The sequence below is a fragment of the Amblyraja radiata genome, chromosome 10, assembly GCF_010909765.2.
Source record: "Amblyraja radiata isolate CabotCenter1 chromosome 10, sAmbRad1.1.pri, whole genome shotgun sequence".
In the NCBI taxonomy this organism is placed as follows: Eukaryota; Metazoa; Chordata; class Chondrichthyes; order Rajiformes; family Rajidae; genus Amblyraja; species Amblyraja radiata.
This window is the reverse complement of record NC_045965.1, coordinates 10,635,644-10,661,345: the sequence shown is the minus strand read 5'-3', so window position 1 is coordinate 10,661,345 and position 25,702 is coordinate 10,635,644. Positions and strand designations below refer to the sequence as shown.

At 43.2% G+C, this 25,702-nt stretch overlaps 1 protein-coding gene across 1 annotated transcript in view; it reads left to right on the top strand.

The window, feature by feature from the left end:
* Positions 1 to 25,702, top strand: part of cdc73 (cell division cycle 73) — a 275,800-nt gene that overhangs the window by 9,978 nt on the left and 240,120 nt on the right. Inside the window, exons 2-8 of the mRNA XM_033027996.1 lie at positions 6,975 to 7,080; positions 10,335 to 10,404; positions 12,307 to 12,369; positions 12,485 to 12,537; positions 16,139 to 16,227; positions 18,140 to 18,356; positions 24,432 to 24,530. Of these exons, the coding sequence (XP_032883887.1) occupies positions 6,975 to 7,080; positions 10,335 to 10,404; positions 12,307 to 12,369; positions 12,485 to 12,537; positions 16,139 to 16,227; positions 18,140 to 18,356; positions 24,432 to 24,530 (697 nt within the window). The remainder of the gene's footprint in view (positions 1 to 6,974; positions 7,081 to 10,334; positions 10,405 to 12,306; positions 12,370 to 12,484; positions 12,538 to 16,138; positions 16,228 to 18,139; positions 18,357 to 24,431; positions 24,531 to 25,702) is intronic.

The window sequence follows — 25,702 nt, the reverse complement described above, 5'->3', positions numbered from 1 at the left end:
GCCACAGAGAGAGCAAAGGGTCAGAATACAGAGTGCAGGATATAGTTTTCATCATTGTAGTGCACCGGTTCTAGAGACTAAGTCCAATGTCCGCATTGGGATATAGGTGAATTGAACAGTCCCCTAGCTCATGGAAAGACCATTCAGAAGCCTGATAACAGAAGGGAAAATGCTGTTCCTGAGTCTGGTGGTGCGCACTTTCAAGCATTTGTACCTTCTGCCAGGTGGGAGCAGGGAGAAGAAGGAATGACTGGGGGGTGACAAGACTTTGATTATGTTGGCTGTTTTTCCGAGGCAGAGTGAAGTGTCGATGGAGTCAAAGGTGTGAAGTTTGGTCTGTGTGTTGAACTTGGCTATATCTACAACTCTCTTTACAACCTTGGATGGAGCTGTTCCTTCACCAAGCTTTAATTCAACCCGATAGTATGCTTTCTCTGGTATCTTTGTCAAAGTTTGTAAAGGGCCTGACCCATGGACGACATTTTCGGCGACTGCCTGAAACGAGGTTGTCGCGTCATGGTCGGGTCTTGACGTGTGGTGACATATGTCGTGACGCGCGGTGTCTCCCTGTCGCCCCTGGATTTTGGAATGTTCAAAATCCAGTGGCGACATCTGGGTGTCTCATCGTGTCGTGCGCCCTGTCACACGCTGACGTATGCTGTCCTGCAGGTGATGCCGGTTAAGGTTAGGGACCACCGATGGGCTGTAAAATATTCTTCCTTCAATGCATGGATTTTAAACATTAATGTATTTAAATTAATACAATAAAATCAATTGTGCAATTGAAAAGATGTCTGTCGTTCAGTTTTATTTACAGATATATTGGTCCGCTTCCAGATCCAATCACCGTCTCTAACTTTTCACAGGGATGGATTCAGTGAGTGTAGACTGAACTCCCCCATCCCACCTTCTTCACTCCCCCACCGTACCCTTCTTCCCTTCCCCCCTCTTCCTCCCTTCTCCCCTCTTCCTCCCTTCTCCCCGCTCCACTCTTCTCCCCTTCTCTACTCCCCTCTCCCCTCACATCCCCTTCTACCCCTCTCCCTTCCTTCTCCCATTCTCCAAACACCCCCCCCCCCCCCACTTTCTCCGATGCCCACCATTTGTGGACCCAGCCTGTGACAGCTAGATCCCACTAATAGTACTGCACAAAGGCCACATCATCTGTTTTAGTAACATTATCTATGGGATAAATGCAGACTTTGGGAACAACACCCTCCCACCTCCCCTCCGCCCCCTCGCCTTGCTTCAAAATGGGTGGTGGGTATTTAGACTCAGTGGCCGGAGCATGTGGGTGGCACTGGTACATTGACAACATTGCCTGCACCCAGTTGAAAAGCCAGCTGCCTCTGGAGGTTTGGAGAGACAATTAAAAGAGAGATCTGCTTCTGGGACAACTCGTGGCCAACAGTTTAGTTCCCATGAGGAGCAGGCAGAACATTGGAGATTCGAGTCCAACCTCTGGGGCCCTTGTGTCACATTTAGTTCAGAGATATAGTGCCATTCGGCCCACCGAGTCCGCACCGACCATCGATCCCCCGCACACCATCCCACACACGCTAGGGACAATTTATACTTATACCAAGCCTATCAACCTGGAGTTAGGGTTAGGGTTAGTGTTTCCTCCTGCACTCCAAAGGCGCACAGGTTTGTATAAATTGTCCCTAGCGTGTGTGGGGGATCGCTGGTCGCAGGCTGGGTCCACAAATGGGCATAGGGGAAAGTGGGGAGGGGGGGGGGTTGGAGAATGGGAGAGGGGGAGAAGGGGATGTGAGGGGGGGGGGAGTGGAGAAGGGGGAGAAGAGTGGAGCGGAAGAAGGGGGAAGGGAAGAAGTGGGGGGAAAGGGGAGGGATGGAGAAGATGGGGGGGGTGGAGAAGGAGGGATGGGGGTGGGAGGGGGTAGAGGGGGGTGGAGGGGGGAGGGGAGAGGGGAGTTCAGTGTACACTCACTGAATCCATCCCTGTGAGATGGTGATTGGATCTGGAAGTGGACCAATGCATCTGTAAATAAACCGAACGACTCAGACATCTTTTCATTTGCACAATTGATTTTATTGTATTAATTTTAAAGTTAATGTTTAAAATCCATGCATTGAAGGAAGAATATTTTACAGCCCTCTGTGGTCCATAGCCCTAACCGGGCGTCACCCACAGGACAGCATACGTCAGCATGTATGTCGTACAACTTGACGGATTTACGGGCATCAATCACTGATGCTCGCAGTCGCTGTAAAAATCGCAATGTAGGACAGACCCTTTAGAGTCATTGGAGACTTGCCAAAATGTCTCAGTCACTTCAGGAAGTGGAAACATTGGTGCGCCTTATGGGGCCTGTCCCACTTAGACGATTTTTCAGGTGACTGTCAGTTCGCTGAAAAACCGGTGACTGGAACGGCGACTGTCAGAGTCACACGCACACACACACACATCGCTTCCTTCACCAGCCAGTTATGCAGGTGGGGGACAGGGCAAGCGGGGGGAGCACTGTCTGAGTGAAATTCACACGGTGCAAAGCCAATGTGATACAGACACACACCACAATGAACAGGAAGGTTGGCGCTGTAATTAAACGGTGAAAGCACAGTGTACGGGAAGGGTCACGTCCTTTAAAAGAGGGGGGAGAAGGGGGAGACGGGGTGGGGAGAAGGAGTGGAGACAACTTTTAAGAAGCCAGAGATACACGGCTGCGAAGCTCCTCGGACATTAACTCTGGTTAACCTTGGTTCTGAAAGCTACTGTTTACGTTTTTTTCCCCAATGAGCCAATTAAATTCACCGGTCAGCACCGGCGACAACCTACGAGAACCTACGACCTCCAGCCAACCCACTACCACTGCACCTACGTCACGAGAATTCTCGCTACTCTCCATGGCGTCAAAATTCTGGTCACCGCTAATTTTGCACCATGTTGAAAACTATGTTACTACTCACCACCATGCAGTTGATACCCCGGTAACCTCCGGTGAACATGTGGCGACCTCATTGTCTCCTGTAGTCGCCTAAAAACTCGCGTAAGTGAGACAGGCCCATCGGTTGTACTAATTGCCCATAAATATCACAGTGAAAGTCGAGGTACATAGTGCGACCTTATATGAAGTCTAGCAGTTTGGTACGGAGATGGAATTGTGGTTTGTGATGTGTATGGTGGCTCAAATGGTTGATGGGAAGAACCTGGATGTCACGGTTTGTAGGCTCATGCAGGCAGTCGTGAGACCTGTGTGTGGTTCTTAGATACGAAGAAGCCTTCTTGAGATAGTGCTTGCTGTAGATCCCATCGACGGTGGGAAGGTTGATGCCCAGGATGGATCAGGCAATGGCCATCGTTTTCTGCAGCCTCCTCAGTTAGAAACATAGAAACATAGAAAGTAGGTGCGAGAGTAGACCACCAGGTCCGTCGAGCCCGCACCGCCATTCGCTCATGGCTGAACACTAAACAGACACACTTACCCACAAACAGTAGACACAAGACACAGAACACAAGACACTACCCTCCCCTTTATACCGCTATCACCACTCTCCACCCCAAGAACCTCGTGATCTCCTGGGGGAGGCAAAAAACCGGATAAAAACCCAGGTCCAATTCGGGAAAAAAATCCGAGAAATTCCTCTCCGACCCCAATCCAGGCGATCGACACTTGTCCAGGAGATCACTCAGGTCTTACTATACTAACCATACCTAGGTCCATATCCCTGCCCTCTCCCCGTAGCCCCTTATCCCCTTGGCAGCTAAAAAACCATCTATTTTAGTCTTAAATATATTTAAAGTTTCTGCTTCCACTGCTCCCTGGGGCAGTGAATTCCATAAATTAACCACCCTCTGGGTGAAGAAGTTCTTCCTCATCTCAGTTTTAAAAGAGCCCCCCCTTATTCTGCAACTATGTCCCCTAGTTCTAGTTTCCCCGATCATTGGGAACATCCTCGGTGCATCCACCCGATCAAGGCCCCTCACGATCTTATATGTTTCAATGAGATCGCCTCTCATTCTTCTAAACTCCAAAGAGTAGAGTTCCAGCCTACTTAACCTTTCCTCATATGTCAATCCCCTCAATGCAGGAATTAATCTTGTAAACCTTCGCTGCACTGCCTCCAGGGCTAGTACATCCTTTCTTAAGTATGGACCCCAGAACTGTACACAGTATTCCAAATGTGGTCTCACTAATACTGTGTACAGCTGCAGCAAGACCTCCGTGTTTTTATACTCAATCCCCCTAGCAATAAAGGCCAAAACTCCATTGGCCTTCCTGATTGCTTGCTGCACCTGCATACTAACTTTTAGTGATTCATGTACTAATACCCCTAGATCCCTTTGCGTTGCATTACAACGCAGCTCCTCCTCATTTAGAAAATAACTTGCCCTATCATTTTTTTTCCCAAAGTGAATGACTTCACATTTATTAGTATTAAATTTCATCTGCCAAGTTGTTGCCCACTCACCTAGCTTATCTATATCCTTTTGCAGACTCTTCCTATCCTCCTCATCCCCTACTTTTCCTCCCATTTTTGTATCGTCCGCAAATTTTGATATATTACACTTGGTTCCCTCCTCCAAATCATTTATATAAATTGTGAACAACTGGGGTCCCAGCACCGACCCTTGCGGAACCCCGCTAGTTACCGGTTGCCATCCCGAGTATGAACCATTTATCCCCACTCTCTGCTTCCTATTTGTTAGCCAATCCTCTACCCATGCTAATATATTACCCCCAATCCCATAATTCTTTATTTTTAGCAATAGTCTCTTATGTGGCACCTTGTCAAAAGCCTTTTGGAAGTCCAAGTATACCACATCCACCGGTTCCCCTTTATCCACCCGGGTTGTTACTTCCTCAAAGAATTCGAGCAGATTCGTTAAACAGGACTTCCCCTTCACAAAACCATGCTGGTTCTGTCCGATGAAGTCATGTTTATCCAAGTGCCCCGTTAGTGTTTCTTTAATAATTGTCTCTAACATTTTACCCACCACCGATGTTAGACTAACCGGTCTATAGTTACCCGCCTTCTGTTTACTTCCTTTTTTAAATATAGGTGTTACATTGGCCATTTTCCAATCCACTGGGACCGTTCCTGCCTCCAGGGAGTTTTGGAAAATTATCACCAATGCATCCACAATCCCCACCGCTATCTCCCTCAAGACCCTTGGATGTAATCCATCAGGCCCAGGGGATTTATCCTCCTTCAGTCTCATTAATTTCCCTAATACCACCTCCTTGGTGATCTTAATAGTATTTAGCTCCTCCATTCCTACCGCCCCCTGTTTATCCAGCGTTGGAATATTTTCTGTGTCTTCTATGGTGAAGACTGATACAAAATACTCGTTTAATGCCTTTGCCATTTCCATGTTCCCCACCAACAACTCTCCAGTCTCACCCTCCAATGGACCAACGTTCACCTTAGCCACCCTTTTTCTTTTCTTGGGTGATGGAGTTACTGAACCAGGTCGTGATGTAGCCAGTCAGTATGCTCTCCACCGTACACCCGTCAATGTTCAAGAGAGTATTCGGCGACATGACAAATCTCGTCAGACCTTGGTGGTTGAGAAGCTTTCTTTAAGGACATCTTCAGAGTTGTGCATGCACAGGAACTTGAAGCTGGTGACTTCCTTCATTGACATCCTGCTGATGAAGAGAGCTTCATGGATTCTTGGTTTTCCCTTCCTCAACAATTAACTCCTTGGCCTTGCAATATTGAGAGCAAGATTGTTGTTCTGGCACCATTCAACCAGATTATCTTTCCTGGTTCCCTTCTTGCACTCAACGTTATTGGAATGGTGGACTTGTTAGTGATGGCATTGGAGCTGTGCTGTTTACACAGTGTGAGTATAGAAAGAGTAGTGCTGGGGGCTGAGCACACAGCCTAGCGATGTTGTATGAGTATTGCCTATCACAGACATCCTTGCAGATCTGTTCTCCTAAGATACCACTTAAACCTATTTTAAACGAAGCATTTGAACACTTGTCCTCATATCACCATTATTTTTGTGTCATGGTGTCTGTTAATCTAAGAAGTAGCCGAGGTGGACCTTTTTAAGACAGTTACTTGCCACAAACTTTCAGAAGAATATATTTCCCAGATGCTGCATAGACCTGTCTGCATGTAAGCTTGTACTACTGAGTAGCAATGTGAATCAGGTGGCAAGATTTTGGAGACCATAATTTATTTTGCCTCCTCTTAAAACCTCTATCAACCTGCTTCAATTGATATCTGCACCAATCTCCCACTGAGAATGTGGCACAACGATGGCGCAGTGGTAGAGTTACTGCCTTACAGCACCATAAACCTAGGCTCAATCCTGACTTCGGGCGGTATCTGTACAGAGTTTCTACGTTCTCCCTGTGACTACATGTACTTTTTCCGGGTGCTCCGGTTTCCTCCCACACTCCAAACATGATCAGGCTTGTTGATTAATTGGCTTCAGTAAATATTGTAAATTGTTACTCTGTGGGCCGAAGGACCTGTGTCCGCGCTGTATCACTAAACTAAACTAAATTATTTGCAAGTGTATATGATCTTTCCCTCTAGTTGAATGTTAATAATCATCTTTTCTTGGAAGCCAGTTGCTTTTTAATTTGCTGCCTTTTCCCACAACTGCCATTTGGGTGTATCATTGGAGCATTTGAATATTAATTTAGCACTTTTATGTAAAAGTGTAAGTTTGATAATAGCTGAAGCATTGTTAAGGGCCTGTCCCACTTTTACGACCTAATTCACAACCTTTTTTACTCGTGGACATTTTTCATCAGCCTAGAAAAACGCCCTGACCTACTGATGCCACGAGTACCTACGACTAACATCACGGCCTGCTACGACCTACCTATGACCTCGTGACGACCATGCTGCGAGTATGAGTCAAGGGCAAACTCGGCAGAGGTCATGAATTAGGTCGTGAAAGTGGGACAGGCCCTTAACTCCATGATGCTTTTAGTTTTTATTCTGTGCGTATCTTTTCACTGATTCCAGTTTTGTTCTTCTTGCAGGACGGGGAAGGAAGGTCAGCCAAGGGAGTATTATACTTTGGATTCCATTTTATTCCTGCTAAACAATGTTCATCTTTCTCATCCTGTGTATGTGCGGCGCGCTGCAGTAAGTATTCTTTACTTGTTGTAAACTTAAACCTTTCGAATGAACATGCTAAATCCTAAGTGTTTGTGTGGATATATGGTAGACTCATCAAGGCGTGGGTGTATGTCGTCACGTGCACTGAGATAGAGTGAAAAGCTTTTGCTTGTGTTATCCAGTCAAATCAAATCGTACTCCAGCAACCCTCGTTATAATGGACCATAGTGGGAGGCAATGGTGTCCGTATTGCCGATTATCCACCATAACTCAGTATAATATATGCCATTTCATGTGTAGAGATCCAACAATAAAATTGAGGCAGCAGATGGGGGTGGCATGGGCAGTCCAGCCTGGCGTTGCAGTTTGGTAGGTCTGTCCACTATAACCAAAATCCATTATAAAGATGTCCATAAATACAAGGGTTTACTATATACGGAAGACAGACACAAAATTCTGGAGTAATTCCGCGTGACAGGCAGCATCTCTGATAAGACGGAATGGGTGACCTTTTGGGTCAAGACCCTTCTTCAGACTGAGAGTCAGGGGAGAGGGAGATGTAGGGATATGGAAGGGCAAGGTGTGAAAATGAGACATCAAAGGGTCGAGGATCAAGGAAAATGTAGAATAGAATAGATTGGCTAAGGTGACGGTCAGAGTGGTCGGAGAACAAAGATGGGGGAGTGATGGAGAGAGAGGGAAAGCAAGGGTTACTTGAGGTTCGAGGTCAATATAATGGTTGTAATGTGTAAGAAGGATTGGCAGATGCTGGTTTAAGCTGCCCATGCAAAATATGAGGTGCTGTACCTCCAATTTGCCCTGGGCCCCACTCTGACAGTGGAGGAGTCCCAGGACACAAAGGTCAGAATGGGAGGGGGAGTTAAAGTGTTTAGCAACCAGGAATTCAAGTCAAGTCACTTTTATTTCTATAGCACATTTAAAAAACAACTCTTGTTAACCAAAGTGCTTTATATTGGTGGAGGTACTAATAGATACATAGAAAATAGGTGCAGGAGTAGGCCATTCGGCCCTTCGAGCCTGCACCGCCATTCAATATGATCATGGCTGATCATCCAACTCAGTATCCCGTACCTGCCTTCTCTCCATACCCCCTGATGCCTTTAGCCACAAGGGCCACATCTAACTCCCTCTTAAATATAGCTTAACATATAAATAATGTTATACAACAGTGGTTCATAGATTAAGTACATACATAAATACATACATATAGCCCTCCCTCAGGACATCAAGAAAGGCTTGAGAGTAAAGATGAATTTTAAGTCTCGACTTAAAAGAGTCGATGGAGGGGGCAGTTCTGATGAGAAGAGGTATGCTGTTCCACAGTCTAGTTGCTGCATGTGGGTTTGAGCGGAGATGTTCAGCGAAACGATCGCCTAGCCCATGTTTGGTCTCGCCGCTATATAGGCGTCCACACCTAGAACAGAGGATGCAGTACGGAATTACAATCAAGCTACACAAATGAACAACAACTTGCTGAGAGGATAATAGTTTATTTGTTTTGATACTTTCCCCGAACAACTTCTCTGAATCACATGCATGATATATATTCCCTGAACAAGCTTTTATCTCATCTCTATTAGACAGACACAGGCCCTCTAAACCCTGCCTATCCGTATATCTGATTACTACAGTGGTTCTATAAATTTCATTGGCATCAATATTGACTTGTTTTTTATTTGCTTGCTGAGAAGATAATGGGTTGTTTTGTTTATATAACTTTCCCCAAACAACTCTTCTGAATCACATGCATGACATGTATACCCTGAACAAGCTATCTTCACATCTCTATTAGACAGACACATGCAACATTCAATCATTATTTACATTAGCCTGGTGGATTTAAACCGCTTTGTCTACACAGCCAAGAAATAAGCATTATTTTCAGTGCAAAGTCACTTGCCTTTTCTACTAGTGGTATTCACTGTTGGTGTTCCGCCAAAGTCTTTAACAATTCCATGATGAAGGGTAGGTAGTTGTGTTTTCTTCTGACATTTTCAGTCTGGAAAAAGAAAGTGAGCAAAAAATAAGAATGAGCACATTTTACATTTAATGTGCATAGAACCACAAGTATAATCCCACATTCCAAAGACATACAGGTTTGTAGGTTAATTGGCTTTTGTAAAAAAAAAATGTCCCTAGTGTGTAGGATAGAACTAGGGGATTGCTGGTCGCTGTGGACTCGGTGGGCCGAAGGGCCTGTTTCCACACTGTATCTCTAAAGTTACTGAAGAAACAATATACTTGCCACCACTTTACAATGCACTGAAAGCAGACATTTGTGCACAAGGATCTAGGGCACACTTTATATTTTATTTTCAATCTTCTCACTTCCAAGTGACCCCAAATTGAGTAAATTTGTTCCTTCAATTAGAAACGAAAAAAAATCTGCTGATAATAGGTATTGAAATTAATACCAGCATATGAGCTGTGGCAAGGAGTTTTAGGAGATGTAATGGGTTATGTGGACGGGGTGTGATGTTTTAAAAAAAATAGGCAGTAAAGTCTGGGTTTGATTTCCCAATATTAAAGTACGGTGCCTTATGTGAAAGTATGTGGAATGTTGTTTGAAAGCCCATGTAAGTAGGGGTACCTTTTTGTCCACAAAAAAAACCCACTGCTTACACATAACATTCCTCAGGTGCACAGTTATTGAACTGAGGGGAAAGTAGGAAGGAGGAGTCATGGAGTCGTACAGCACGCCCCTTGGCCCAACTTGCCCACACCAGCCAACAATTCTTGTTCCACTTGTCCCACCTGTCTGCATTTGGCCCATATCCCTCCAAACCTGTCCCATTCATGTTGGTAGACAAAAGTGTTGGAGAAACTCAGCGGGTGCGGCAGCATCTATGGAGCGAAAGAAATAGGCTACTTTTCGGGCCGAAACCCTTCTTCAGACTGTCCTATCCATGTACCTGTTTAACTGTTTCTTACACATTGAGATAGTCCCTGCCTCAACTCCCTCCTCTGGCAGCTCGTTCCATACTCCCACCACCCTTTGTGTGAAAAAGTTACCCCCTCAGATTCCTATTAAATCTTTTCCCCTTCACCTTAAAGTTGTGAGAAGGACCTGCAATAAGCAGACAGTGCTTCCCGAGCCCTCGGTATTAGTAGCAGAGGAGTTGAAAAGGATCACAGAAATAGGGGCAAGGAAGTACTCTCTTTTAATATTGTGGAGTTCAGTCACCATTAGAGTAACTGTTACGAAAACAATTTACTGTTCATTTTTAAGTAATGACCACTATGTTCCAATTTTTAAATAGACGGAGAATATTCCTGTGGTGCGAAGACCAGACAGAAAGGATTTACTTAGCTACTTAAATGGTGAAACATGTAAGTATGCCTTAATTATTAGAAGCAGTGAAACCTGCTTATTAATCTGCATTGATTTCATGAGCATATCTAAAAAACATTTTCCACTTGCAATGTTTCTGGTTGTCTTGTAGAATCATACAGCACGATAAACAACTGCTTTGACTCACCATGTCCATGCTGACTATCAAATGCACATCTATGCTCATCCCCATTTATCAATAGTTGGTCCCTGTCTCCTGTGGTTTGGTGAATCAAGTACTCGTCCAAATATCTCCCGTAGAACTCTCAAACCATGCTTATTCAGAGCAGTCAAAGTCTGGAACCAAATTTGTTTTGGACCTCCAAGTGCAGAGATTTCTGATAAGCCTTCCCCCATGCTGGATGCCATGACATTTATATTTTATGATTCTTTGCTATACCCGCCCTTGGACTATTTGATGTGCCTTTTTGGGGATTGTATCCTCTCAATTTGCTCGCTTTTTTGGGGGATCTAACACAGAGTAATACTCAATTTATAATCTCTTTTCTTTCGGAGACAATACTTTAGTGTTGTGCACTTTGCCTTCCTCTGGCAAATTAACATTTTTAACCATCACCTTTTTAAGTTTTCAAAGCTTAAAGATAATTTATGGAGACATTTTGTATCAAACATCAGAAGCCTTGATGTGTTTTTGCATTAACTGGAGCCTTGCTGACTTTGTCAAAAATAGCAAAAATAATACCCTGCTCTTTACAAAGATGTGGAATGTTCATTCTTAAAAACCAGTTCATTGTTGATGGCTAAATTGTTGCTTTTGTTCCTCTGTGTCTCTGATTTTTAATTTGCAAAACTTGGAACGATGACACAGCCTCGCAGCTGGTAGAGCTGCCGCCTGTGTGGGGTTTCTCCAGGTGCTCCAGTTTCCTCCCAAGTAGTGCGGGTCACTGTATAATTCTATGTATAATAACACAATATATAATAACACACTGTATAATAACACTGTACACCTCTAATGTGTAGGGAGTGGATGCCAATGTGGAATTAAATAGAACTAGGGTGAACAGGTGATTGGTGGTCAGTGTGGATCCGGTGGGCCAAAGGGCCTATTTCCATGCTATATGTGCATCTGGATAGCACACAACAAAAACTTTTCACTGTACCTCAGTACACGTGACAATAAACTAAACTGAATTATAACCAAAACGAATTAATTATGCTAGTTTGATGTTTAAAATATTGCAGAAATGATGATGAATTAGATAAGGGATTTATACAATGCTTTTTGTAGATAAAAAGGTTTAGGTACACATATCTGTTTTGGTTTTGTGACCAAGCAATTTCTAATTTCATAAACTAACAATAGTATCAAATCAACAATTATTAATAGTTAAACATTATTAAAATAATTTACACTTAAAATTCTGCTAATTTGAAAATTTAGTTTGAACATTTTAGAGGTACCAGTAGACCATACCTCGAGCAAAACACTGGATTAATGGCATTAGCATCAACTCATCAGAATAAAGGTGTTCTTCTATGTGCAATTCCTATACTGCAGTATTATTAAAAATGCTCTGGTAAAAATCTAAATGTTATGAAAGCCGAGCAGAGCTAAATGATATAACCTACACCAAAGACACAAAATTGCTTCCTCATATTGACATTTAAAAGTGCTGCGAGGGTAGAAAGGAGAAATATGAATTTTGTGCGTTCTTGATAATTTACTAGAAAAGACTTGAATTTATTAATATAGTATTTCATAATTCTGTTTGTAAATGTGTTTTGTCACAATTGAGTTGTTAATTTTCTCATTGTTATTGTAAAATTTTATATTGGATCCTTGGCTCATTTTGAATATCCTTGAGTATTGCTAAAAAAAATGTTGGCTCGCTGATATTTCCAGTTGCAGACTTTTTCATGCTTGTAATTAATTTCCCCAGCATCATCTGCGAGCATAGACAGAAGTGCCCCGCTAGAAATTGGTTTGCAGCGATCGACACAAGGTATTTATGATTTTTTTCCGAAAATAAACATGAAACCTTTTGAAATAGAATTCTTTAAATTCTGAACACTACGATTTATTTTTTGCCTACTTCTCTTGTGTTTGTGAACCAACAGTTAAAAGGGCAGCTGAAGAAATATCATCAGAATTTAAAAAACCCAGGATAGAGGTAATTGGCTTCTACAATTTCCGATTTGTTTAAATGTTTAGTTTAGAGATACAGTACGGAAACAGGCCCTTTGGCCCACCGAATCCACACCGACCAGCAATCCCCACACATTAACAATATCCTACACACACTAAGGACAATTTACATTTATACCAAGCCAATTGACCTACAAACCTGTACGTCTTTGGAGTGTGGGAAGAAACTGATGATCTCTGAGAAAAGCTACACAGTCACAGGGGGAACGTACAAACTCCGTACAGACAGCACCCGTAGTCGGGATCGACCCCGAGTCTCCTGCGCTGCAAGCGCTGTAAGGCAGCAACTCTACTGCTGCGCCACCATGCTGTCCTCTACAGGACCATACGCGGGCAGGTGCGACTAATGTAGTTGGGATATGTTGGCCGGTGTGGGCATGTTGGGCTGAAGGACCTGTTTCCTGTTTCCATGTGTTTCCAGGATTAGTTTCCACGCTGTATGACCCGATGACAATGTGGGCATTATTGCTTGGGAATGTTAATCATAACACTATATATTTAGTGTCAAAGACAGACAGCATCAAAGAGTTACTCCAAAGATAGACCGGCTGGAGTAACTCAGCGGGTGGGGAAAAAGAATGGGTGATGTTTTGGGTCGGAACCCTTCCTCAGATTGAAACTTTTCAAGACCAATCCTTTCAAGTGAGGCAGAGGTTTACTTGCACCTCCTCTAATTTCAGTCTGAGGAAGGGTTCCGACCCAGAATGCTACCTATTCTTTTTCTCCAAAGATGCTGCCTGACCCGCTGAGTTACTCCAGCATTTTATGTCTATCTTCAGTCTGAACCAGCATCTGAAGTTCCTTTCTACACATTTAGTGTCAAGATCGCTTTTCTGCAAGGATTAATTTGCTGAGTTCTTAACTCCCTGCTGCTCCTTTCTCTTGCTCTTCCTTTACATGTTGAGTGAGACCCATGATTGTGTCCTTGCTCCCAAAATTGATGTTTTAATTCAGACTGACTTTTCCATCCATTCTGCCCTTGTGGCTTACGCAAAAGTTTGTATCCATCATGCTTTGATGGTGAGAATGATTAATGTACTCCTGATTTTGGCTTTTGTTATCCTGACAATTGTATTTAGTACTGAGAATGTAACCAACTACTCTTTCATATTCAAGAGATCTTGTAGGAGTGTGTAGATTTATATCTGGCTATTAAACATGAAATATAGAGATGTGGGGATTCATCAGTTAATAAGAAAATGCAAATTAATAGTTGAATGTGCAGTTTGTGTGTGGTAAATAGACCCTATCAGTTTGCAGCTGTCTATTTATGCTTGTTTTGCATTTAATACCTTGTAAATTAGTTTTACTTTATATAGGCCCACTATTATATGAAACATTCTCGGGTGTTTTGCACTGGAGAAAACAAATGGCTGACTATGTCGCAGTTAAGAACAGAGACACAAACATGTACGGGATGAAATAGTTTTAAAGTTCTTTGCAAGTGAAGAAGTTGCGGTAATTGGAAAGATTTGTAAGGACTGTGGCTGAGGTTGGCAGTGCTCATGTGCGATGGGTTTGGAATGAACGGTGAGCAAAGTTGGAAGGTTGAAGGCGAGAGAAAACAGTTGTTGTGCATCTCAATGCTTTACAGAGGGAAAGCAATGGTATGTATGGAATGGAGTGTTGGGTAATCAGGACTTAACATGAATCCTAACATGAATAACTTAGCCTGGGACAAGTTTAGATCTATATAGTGAGGAGGATAGAGTGATACAGTGTCGAAACAGGCCCTTTGGCCCAACCAGCACACAACAGGCCAACATGTCCCAGCCACACTAGTCCCACCTGCTCATGTTTGGCCCATATCCCTCCAAGCCTGTCCTATCCATGTACCTGTCAAACTGTTTCTTAAATGTTGGGATAGTCCCTGCCTCATCTACCTCCTCTGGAAACTTGTTCCATACACCCACCCCCCTTTTGAATGAATGAATAAGTTTATTGGCCAAGTATTCATACACAAGGAATTTGCCTTGTTGCTCCACCTGCTAGTGACAACATGACATAGTGACAGTTAGGAATGACACATAAATCATTAAAGAGGTGTATAAAATCATGAGAGGAATAGATCAGGTGTGAAAAATTTGTGTGAACATTTTACCCCTCGGATTCCTATTAAATCGTTTCCTCTTCATATTAAACGTGCCTCTGGTCCTTGAGTCACCTATTCTCGGCAAGACTCTGCATGTACCTGATTTATTCCTCTCATGATTTTATACACTTCTTTAAGATCACCCCATCTCCTCCTCAGCTCTAAAGAATAGAGTCCCAGCCTACTCAACCTCTTCCTATAGCTCATATCCTCGAGTCCTGGCAACATCCTCGTAAATGTTCTCTGTACTCTTACTAGCTTGACAACATATTTCCTATAACATGGTGCCCAGAACTGAACACCATAGTCTCTAAATGTGGCCTTACCAACATCTTATACAACAGCAACATGACCTCTATACTCCATACTCTGACTGATGGCCAATATGCCAAAAGCTTTTTTGACTACCCTATCTACCTGCGACTCCACCTTCAAGGAACCATGTACCTGTACTCCTAGATACCTCTGTACTACAACACTTCCAGAGGCCTACCATTCACTGTGTAGGTCCTGCCCATGTTAGACTTAAATGCAACACCTCACATTTCCCTGTATTAAACTCCCATCAACCATTCCTTAGCCCACCTGACCAATCGATCAAGATCCTGCTGTAATTTTTCACAACCTTGTGCTCGTCAATTGTCATGGGAAAAAGACTTTGCTTTAAAACACATATAGAACACTTCAATCTAAGGGATTGCATTTGTCATCAGAACCAAGGTTATTTTACCACGTGAGGGAGCTCATGGCATGTAAAATGCACAGGAAAACAAGAGGATGCATGGAGTGGTAGACTCAACCCAGTCCATCATGGGCACAGTCCTCCCCTCCATCACAAGCTTCCACATGAGGTACCGCCTCAACAAAGCAGCATCTATCGTCAGGGGTCCCCACCATGCCCTCTTCTCACTGCCACCATCTGGCAGGAGGTACAGAAGCCTGAAGTCCGACACCACCAGCTTCAGAAACTGCTACTTTTCTTCAATTGTTAAGTCCTTGAACGAACCCACAAAACCCTAATCCTACATTGACACAGGAACTCGATGGACGACCAGCTTTCCCCCCCAAATGTCTTGATCTTTGTTTTGGCACAATCTTGCTTTTAGAAATTGTACATGTATAATTAATGTACAATTTATGCATTTGTATGTTTGTCCGAGTCTGTGATGCTGCTGCAAGCACGATTTTCATTGTACTTGTACCTCACCATACTTACGCATATGACAATAAACTTGACTTGCATAAAAATGGAGTTAAAATAGAGTTAACATAAAAAAACATGACAGATTGGTGCACAAATCTGAGCTGTATTTACTGCTAAACATCAAAACAGGTAACTAAAGTTTTTCCATGTAAATATTTTGAAATTATCTGAATGATTTGAGATTGAACTGTGACGAGAATATTGGCCTATATATTTCACAATGATGTGGCAGCTCTGATTGTTAAGAACTAAGATGTTTCTTTTAATTAGGATGAAGAGCGCGTGCGACTTGACAAAGAGCGCTTGGCAGCTCGGTTGGAAGGCCACAAGGAAGGCATTGTACAGACAGAGCAGATCAGGTAAACTCAATCCCACAAACATTTCATGGTCAGTGGAGATTCTGCAGTAAGGTGAAAAAATCAACCCAATTATTTGCAATTGACGAGCACAATTTCAGACTGTGGGGGGGGGGGGGGGGGGTCGGTAAGTTGCATTATTTCTAATATGAAATGTGACCTGTTGATTGTGAGACGCAAGAGAACGCAGTTGCTGGAATCTTGAGCTAAATACAAACTGCTGGTGGAAGTCAGTGGATCTGGCAGCATCTGTGGAGGGTTGTCTGTCCATTATTATTACAGATGCTGCCTGACCTGCTGAGTTTTTAAACCATTTAAAAAAAAAATGTCCTGTTAACTTTAGCTTTGCTGCTTTCACATAATCCCATCTCTATCAAATAAAATCTCATGTTTCCTGATTACAAATCATATAAATCAGAGATGTCGGAGAAGGAAGGAACCCGCATGCTCTGGCTCCAAGTACAGATTGTCCCTTTGATCCACCCAAGGGGACCCACTCTTTCCCGAGTTTCCCCCCCTTGCTCCCAATATGCTTATAAAATACCTTGAGATTCTTGAGTGATATTTCGTAGCCTGTCTTTTCCCCCATAATTGCTCTTCTACACACTTTTTACTCCTCAAGGGTTTGTTCTATTTTCACTTGCCTCCACACGCTTCCTTTTTTTCATCAAACCCTAAATATATCCTTTGTCACCCAGAATTCTGTCAATTTGATTTTGAGATACAGCATGGGAGCAGGCCCTTCGGCCCACTGAGCCCTTACCAATCATTGATCACTCCTTCACATTAGTTCTATGTTATCCTTATCCCACCTCTGCACCCACTCCCTACACACTCAGGGCAATTTTGTAGAGGCCAATAAACCTACAAACCCACACGCCTTTGGGATGTGGGAGGAAATCGGAGCACTTGGAGGAAACCAATGCGGTTACAGGGAGAACGTGCGAACTGCACACATACGGAACCCGTAGTTAAGATCGAACCCGGGTCTTTGGCGTTGTGAGGCAGCAGCTCTACCATGGCACAGTGACGTGGTAGAACTGTAGAAGTAATGAACTGCATCTGCTGATTTGAAGGACATGAAATGCTGGAGTAACTCGGCAGGATCTCGGGCAGAATCTCTGGAGAACATGGATCGGTGATGTTTCGGGTCGGGAACCTTCTTCAGACTAATTGAGTGGATGGGGGAGTGGGGCAGGGCAGAAAGCTTGGAGAGTGGAGAGGCAGGACAAAGCATGGCAGTTCATTGGTAGACACTGAGGAGAGGGGGTGAGGGGGGGTGGGGGTGGAGGGGGTTTGACAGCAGATGGTTGGAATGAAGTCTAAAGATTAAAGCAGAAGGCGTGAGACCAGATTGAAGACCTGCAAATTGTGAAGTCAGAGGAAGTCTGAAGAAGGGTTTCGGCCCGAAACGTTACCTATTTCCTTCGCTCTATAGATGCTGCCTCACCCGCTGGGTTTCTCCAGCATTTTTGTCTACCTTCGATTTTCTAGCATCTGCAGTTCCTTCTTAAACATTTTGCCTAAACTTGTTTTGCCCATATCTGTTCCTCATTCAACACGACAAAAGCAGATTAAACAATAATTAAACTTTATTTTTTCCTCAGTGTTTCTCTTTATGTGCACACATTGACAACTGCAGAATGACAGGCAGTAAATTTCAGGATATCATACTAAAGACCAATTAAAAATCTAAATGTATAAATAGTATCACACAAATATGCCAGTCTATTTAAAAAAAAAATTCCCAAAAGTTTATTTATTTGGTGCTGACCATAAAAATTAAATCTCTCTAATGTTTTATATGCTGTAATAATTTAATGCTCAAATTGGATTGTTCATATCCATTATAGATTTATATAAAAATTGTAATTGGGCAATTTAGTTTCAGTTTTTGATTGTTTTGTGCTTCTAGGTCATTATCAGAGGCCATGTCTGTGGAAAAGATTGCTGCTATTAAGGCCAAGATTATGGCAAAGAAACGGTCCACTATAAAGACGGATCTGGATGATGATATTGCAGCTTTGAAACAAAGAAGTTTTGTAGATTCTGAAGTAGACGTAACCAGAGATATTGTCAGTAGAGAGAGGGTATGGCGGACAAGAACTACCATTCTCCAAAGCACTGGCAAGGTGAGTTCAGGGGAATTAATCCGTATGATTGCTCTTGCGTTCCATGGGGTTACCACCTTTAGTTTACAGCATGGAAACAGGCCCTTCAGTCCACCAAGTCCACGCCGACCATCGTTCACCCACTCACACGACTTCTACGTTATCCCACTTTCTCATCCACTCCCTGCACACGAGGGGCAATTTACAGAGGGCCCATTAACCTACAAACCCGCACGTCTTTGGGATGTGGGAGGAAAGTGAAGCACCCAGAGGAAGCCCACCCGATCACAGGGAGAACGTGCAAACTTCACACAGACAGTGGCCGAGGTCAGGATCGAACCCAGGTGTCCGACGCTCCAAGGGAGCGGCTCTACCAGCTGCACCACCGTGCCGCTGTATAGGAGCACGTATTTAATTGCTGGCTTTTACTGAGTCAGCCGAATGCCACTTTGTACTGAAGAGCTGTAATCCGGAGAGGGTTTATGCTTTTAGATTGAGGATAACATCTATCTTGGTTTGAATTTGAAAGGCAGTATACTACAACATTGAATAAGATTGACTCTTGAGGAACTTGGTTAGTTTAAGTTTACATTTTCCAATTTTGATTTTAACTGAAACTGAACATGTAATGTGTTGGCTGGCCTGGAGCTGACATTTATGCATCAACGTAATGTTTCACAACAATGAACGTAGAAGCTTAGGCAGTTCAATATGCTTAAAAATTGGTTATGTGGTGAAAACAATAGAGAGATTTTATAAAGCAATTTTTGAGTATATTCTTGTAAACCAAACAAGATTGTAATCATGAGAAACTAAAGATACATATCTGTTTTAATTTTGTTTTCCATTCCCAAAATTTAGAATTTGCCATCATTCATCAAGTCCTATTATTTTCCCTAAGGACTATAAACAAAATAGCACAAGAACTTGGAAATCCAAAGGAAGGTTACAAGTTATCAACCGATATTTATTGAATCAACTGTGTTCCTTATATACTTTTTATATTGTGTTTGTGTTTGAAGTGGGATAATATAGAACTAATGAGAATGGGTGATAGATGGTTGGCCTGGGCTAGATGAGTCGAAGGGCCTTTTTTCATGCTGTGTCTCGAACTCTAAATTAAATGCATGGGGAGCAACCCTCAAACTAGATTAACATGTTTAATAAAGTTAATATCATATTTTAATCTGTGCTTAAGAATGCACATTGCTGTTGTCATAGAATTATACACCATGGAAACAAGCCCTTCGGCACAACTTTCCCATGCTGACCAAGATGCCCATGTATATTAGTCCCACCTTCCTGCATTTTGCCCATATCCCTCTAAACCTTTCCTATCCATGAACCTGTCCAGATGTCTTTTAAATGTAATAGTAGCTATTTCAAGTACCTCCTCTGACAGCTCGTTCCGTACACCCACCACCCTCTGTGAAAAAGTCGCTCCTCAGGTTCCTATTAAATCTATCCCCTCCCACCTTAGTCTAGTCTGTAATTCTATTTCTCTCCCTGATGAATCCAATCCCTCTTAAAAACTCAAGCTCTTCAGATCCAGTAACATGTAAAACGTGACACGAAAGTATCCAAATAAAAGATGGAAGTATTCCAAAAAAATATCCATTACTGACTTGTCACTGCTGATTTTATCAAGTCCATTTGCAAAAAGTAAACGAACTTGATCGATCTTTTCTAAAACAAATTGAGAAATAAGTATGGTGACAGCTGTTGGCACATTTTAGACTCAAAATATTGATTTTTTTGTCCTAATCAGGGCTTGCTTTGTTGCTGGTGGTTTGAAACACGTGTTTGCAATTGAAGGAGCATTGCTCAGGAAATAATGGAGACAAAATGTGTAATTTTCTCTAAATTAAACCATATTTCTTTGTGCTTGTACAATCATCAAGCCTATTAGAATTCTTTGGGAAAGGCAAGTGTGCGGAATTGGCTGAGAACCTTTGAATTGTCAAGATGAGACTTTTGAGGTGAAGGGGCAAAGTTTAAAGGAGATGTGCAGGGCGAGGTGGCAGTGACGTGCTGCCAGGAGTGGTGATTGTGGTATTTAGGAGGCTTTTAGATAGGTGCATTAAGATGCAGAGAATGGAAGGATGTACATCACGTGCAGGCAGAGGATGCTTGTTTATCTTGGCTTCATGTTTAGTACGGACATTGTGGGCCGAAGGGTCTGTTCCTGTCCTGCACTGTTCTATACTCTACGTGGGTTGGCCCATCCTTCTTGTTCTTTCATGTTGCATGTTTCAAATTCCAAAATGAAATGCACAAGCTCTGAATCTGGTTTCGCTGCAGTGCATGATAATTTTCCCCAACAAAATATGCACAGTGATTTGAGTGAATTTTCTTGATGCTTCCGCGATATGATTTATCAAAACCTTTCGTAGCTATTTACATTGCTCTCACATGCGGAGGTTTCTTGACCTTGGGATTACCGAGATCTGTATGGAATGATTTAGCTGCAGCATAGCTAAAGGTCATCTCATAATGACGTGTGTTTCCTTTATGCTTGTGAACCTTGTCAGCAAGGCTAACATTTATTGGCCATTCTCCAATAGTTTGGAAAAGGTGACGGTGAATCAACTGCTCGCTCCTCTGCAGTAGGGTAGCATTCCCAAAATTGGGTAAGGTCTATACCCAGGTACTGTCAGGATGACGTGTGACTTGAAGTGAACCAGTGAACCAGTTGCCCCTAGTTGTGTCTATAGCTTTGGGCGGTCACATCAGAGAAATTCTGAGAGCCTGCTGTGGTTTGACCTGTAGCCAGGGGGCGCCAATGATGGAGGAAGTAAATGTACAACCTACTGCAGGGGTCGACAACCTGCGGCCCCCGGGCCGAATGTGGCCCGTAACCCGAAATCATCCGGCCCATAGGCGTATTTTTTTTTTCCTGTATTCACCCGGCCTGCAGACCTCCGTCATCTCCGGTACCTCACGACATCCAGGCGCGGTGACGCAAGGAGGCCTGCGCTGGCAGCTGTAATGGCGGAGCGTCCGAGCACGACCATGTACCGAGCGCTGACTACCGCATGCTTCGCAAAGCCGCTGGCACGGCCGCGCACCCTCTGTGAACATGTGATTTGATGCCTGCCATCCGGAGCGGGATGGGGGCGGGATCCATGTGTACACGCGATAGATGTGGCCCACCATCCGCTCACAGACATGCGTCCTGGCCCCTATGCCCCAAGGTTGCCGACCCCTGACCTACTGGATGGCATCTAATAAAGTAAGCCAATCGGTTGAGTTAATTAGGTCTTGTTTGGGGACTTGGGGGTTGACGCCTTTGGTGAAGGAAAAGCAGTGAGATCATGAAGCCTGCCTTTTAGTCTTTAGACTTTAGAGATACAGCATAGAAACAGACCCTTCATCAACCAGCGATTACCCCATACACTAGCACTATCCTACACACTAGGGACAATTTTACAACTTACTAAAGCCAATTAACTTACAAACCTGCACGTCTTTGGAGTGTGGGAAGAAACCGGAGCACCTGTAAAAAACGCACGCGGGCACAGAGAATGTACAAACTCTGCACAGACATCACCCGTAGTCAGGATCGAACCCGGGTCTCTGGCGCTGTCGGGCACTGTGCCGCCCTTCGCATTAGCAATTTTGGTGCCCAGCCTGAAGTCCAGCACCGACCGCCATGTTCAGGAACAGCTACTTTCCACGACCACTACTACTATCACAATCAGTTTCCTCAACCAACCACACAGCCCTAATCTTACCTCAACATTGGAATACTACAGACTACCTCTTGCACAACCACACTTGGGTTTTTTTTCCTATGATGTTTTATATTTTTGTCTTTTTTTTAGTTTTTTATCTTTATACAATCTTGTGCAATTTTACGTGCAATTTATGTGTCTGAGTCTATGTGCCAGTAATGCTGCTGTAGGCAGGATTTTTCATTGTACCTGTACCTCATTGTACTTGTGCATCTAACAATCTCAACTCAAATTCAATATGACCATTTTCAATTTCTGTTAAATGCAATTTGATAAATTTACCTTCAAATTGGAATAAGTTGAGTAAGGAAAATTGTGGGTTTTGTGAGAAAGATTGAATGACTGGTGGATGCAGTTCCTACAAAATATTATTGATTTGTTTAAAAATTTGACACCGAGCCTTTGGTTGTTTAATATTCACATACATAATACCACTTCTCTCTGAAGCAACTTATAGACCATATTCCAAATGTATGTTTTCACAATTAGTTTTTTTATATATAGAAGGGACATTTTTCTTCTGCTTATATTGAGTAAACTTAAAGGTACTAAATCTTGTTGCTTAAAAACAACTGAGCAAAGAACTGCAGATGCTGGTGTACAAAAAAAAACGCAAACTGCTGGAGTAACTCAACGGGTCAGGCAGCATCTCTGGAGAACATGCATAGGGGATGTTTTGGGTCAGTACCTTTCTTCTGACTGGAGACTTCCAATCTGACAAAAGGGTCCCGACCCAAAAGGCCACCCATCCGTTTTCTCCAGAGATGCTGTCTGGCTCGCTGAGTTACTCCAGCACGTTGTACTTGTTACTTGAAGCTTTGCTTAAAAGCTGCACTTGTATTTTCGCCATGACATTCCTAATCCTGAACTACACCGCTATATAGTAGTGTGATTTCCTCTGACTTGAGCCAGACAGGCATTGATGTAATTGAATCAGTCTGCTGCATGTGACTTGCTGCTGCCTGAGAAGGTTTTCTCCGAGGCTACTATTGTCCTTTCAGAGGCTGCTGCATTGAATGCCCTTGGTGCCAGTAACAGTCTCATATTTGATTTTATTGGAAACTCGTTTTGCCGAACACTTGCGCTCGGTCTGCCAAAGACTGCTGGATATTCCGGCTTCCAAGCCTTTTAATACTTCCCATTCCCACACTGACCTTAGATAGACACAAAGTGCTGGAATAACTCAGCGGGACAGGCAGCATCTCAGGATAGAAGGAACGGGTGACGTTTCGGGTTGAGACCCTTGTTCAGACTTAGAAACATAGAAAATAGGTGCAGGAGTAGGCCATTTGGCCCTTCGAACCTGCACCGCCATTCGATATGATCATGGCTGATCATCCAACTCCGTATCCCATCCCTGCCTTCTCTCCGTACCCCCTGATCCCTTTAGCCACAAGGGCCACATCTAACTCCGTCTTAAATATAGCAAGGAGAGATGGAGTCACAGAGACAAGGAAAGGTAAGATCACACTGACCTTTCTGTCCTGGGGTTCCTCCATTGCCAGAGTAAGGCCACAGGCAAATTGGATGGACAGCACTTCATATTAAACATGAACACCAAATGTGGGCAACTAACATCCCAGTCGCTTGAACGTTGAATTCTCAGATTTTTAGGTAAATAACCTACAATCAACCAACCAACTCTTTCCCCCAACCCCCACCCTTCTTTTCCCTGTGCCCCACCTGGTTGGACTAATTTCTCCCTTTCTGCTTCGCTCCCCCCCCCCCCCCCCCCCCCCCCCCCGTCTCCTTCCACCAACGTCCCTCTGTCTTCACATTTTATTCTTCTATCTCGCACTTTTTTTGCCTTTTCATGTCTGGCCTTTGTCCACCCATCTGCCAATCACCCCCACCTTCACCTGTATCCACCTATCACTTGCCAGGCTTTGTCCTGCCTCTCCTCTCTTCCAGCTTTCGGTCCCGACCCAAAACAATCAACATTCTCCAGAGATGCTGCCTGCCCCACTGAGTCACTCCAACACTTTGTGTCTTTTAGTGTTAACCAGCATTTTGTCTCTAACGTCCTTTAAAAATCTTAATTGCTAATGCATGTTCTTGATAATGCATTTATTTATCCAGTAGCTTTAATACAATTTCATCCCTTTGATCAAATGTATGAGGTTACTCTGTGAATGCAAGCGTCCTGCCATACCGTATGTACACAGTAGATGGCAGTATGCAACATGCTGAGAAATGATAGAGTTCAAGTTACTTTTTGATTATGTTGCGCCTTAGATAATTTTTGTGAAGGATGCCTCGGAAGCATCAATTTTTGTGGGAAAATTGGAGTCAAGCCATTTTATTCTGTGCTTAATTAATTTAAAAAATCCATTCCTCCTGATTATATTTATTCCTCCCACAGAATTTTTCGAAGAACATCTTTGCAATTTTGCAATCGGTGAAAGCCCGGGAAGAAGGTCGAGCACCAGAACAAAGGCCCCCACAAAACGTAATGCCTCCGGTAAGAAGAAAATTAACAATGCCTTTCATCATTGTCCATCTGGGTCGGAATAAAATCTTCTTTAACATACAGATGTTTCTTGACTCTTTAGTTTAGTTTAGAGATACAGTGAGGAAATAGGCCCAACGAGTCCGCACCGACCAGTGATCCCCGCACATTAACACTATCATACACGAAGGACAATTTTTACATTTATACCAAGCCAATTAACCTGTTTGTCTTTGGGTGGGGGGGGGGGGTCGAAGAAAACCCATGCAGGTCACGGGGAGAACATACAAACTCGGTACAGGCAGCACCCATAGTCAGGATCGAACCCGGGTCTCTGGCGCTGTAAGGCATCAACTCTACCGCTGTGCCACTGTGTCACCCTCTTGGATGCTGTCACTCTCTCTCATCCAAACTGAAAAAATTGGTTCCAAAATTAGATTTCAAGAATATAGACAGGCCATCTCTTTAAAATAACAGAAGAATTATGCAGGATTTTCTTCTCCATGGTTTAGTTATTTCAGAAAGTCACAACCTCTGTTGGCATATCCCATTTGCTAATGTTGCATTTAGCTCTGGAGCACACAGTTAATGCAAAGCTAGTGGATATAACATAGTGTTAATTGAACATTGTTCATACATTGTAGCCAACAGCATATTTACTTTTAAATTGCAATATGGTGGCATCCGTTTCCTTGGTGGTCTCAAACCAACATTCAGACATTTTTTGTGGGACATCTACAATAACTGTTATGTAAAAACATCGAGTGTGGAAATAGTTGTATCCATATATGCCCATGTGAGCACATAAGAATTTCATTGTTCTATCTGGGACATATGACAATAAAACACTCTTGATGCTTGAGCATTTTAAAACATGGCTGCGGTAACTGAGTGATTGAAGCACTGGACTTCAAGTCCAGTGGTGTTTCTCCAGATGGGACATTGAGGCACTGAGACACAGAGACAAGACAAAACAGTTGCAAAGGAGGCCATTTACTCCAATACCGCTTCAAAAGAGCTCCAGCTTGCAGGGTTTCTGCCCAATGCTTCAGATATGTCAGTTTTTGATACCTAAAGAATAATTGCAAGCCATGGAGGGGACACCTACGATGTTTATGATATGATGAGAATGGTTAGATGGTAAGAATGACAAACTTTCGAGACAAGATTAAGAGGACATTTTA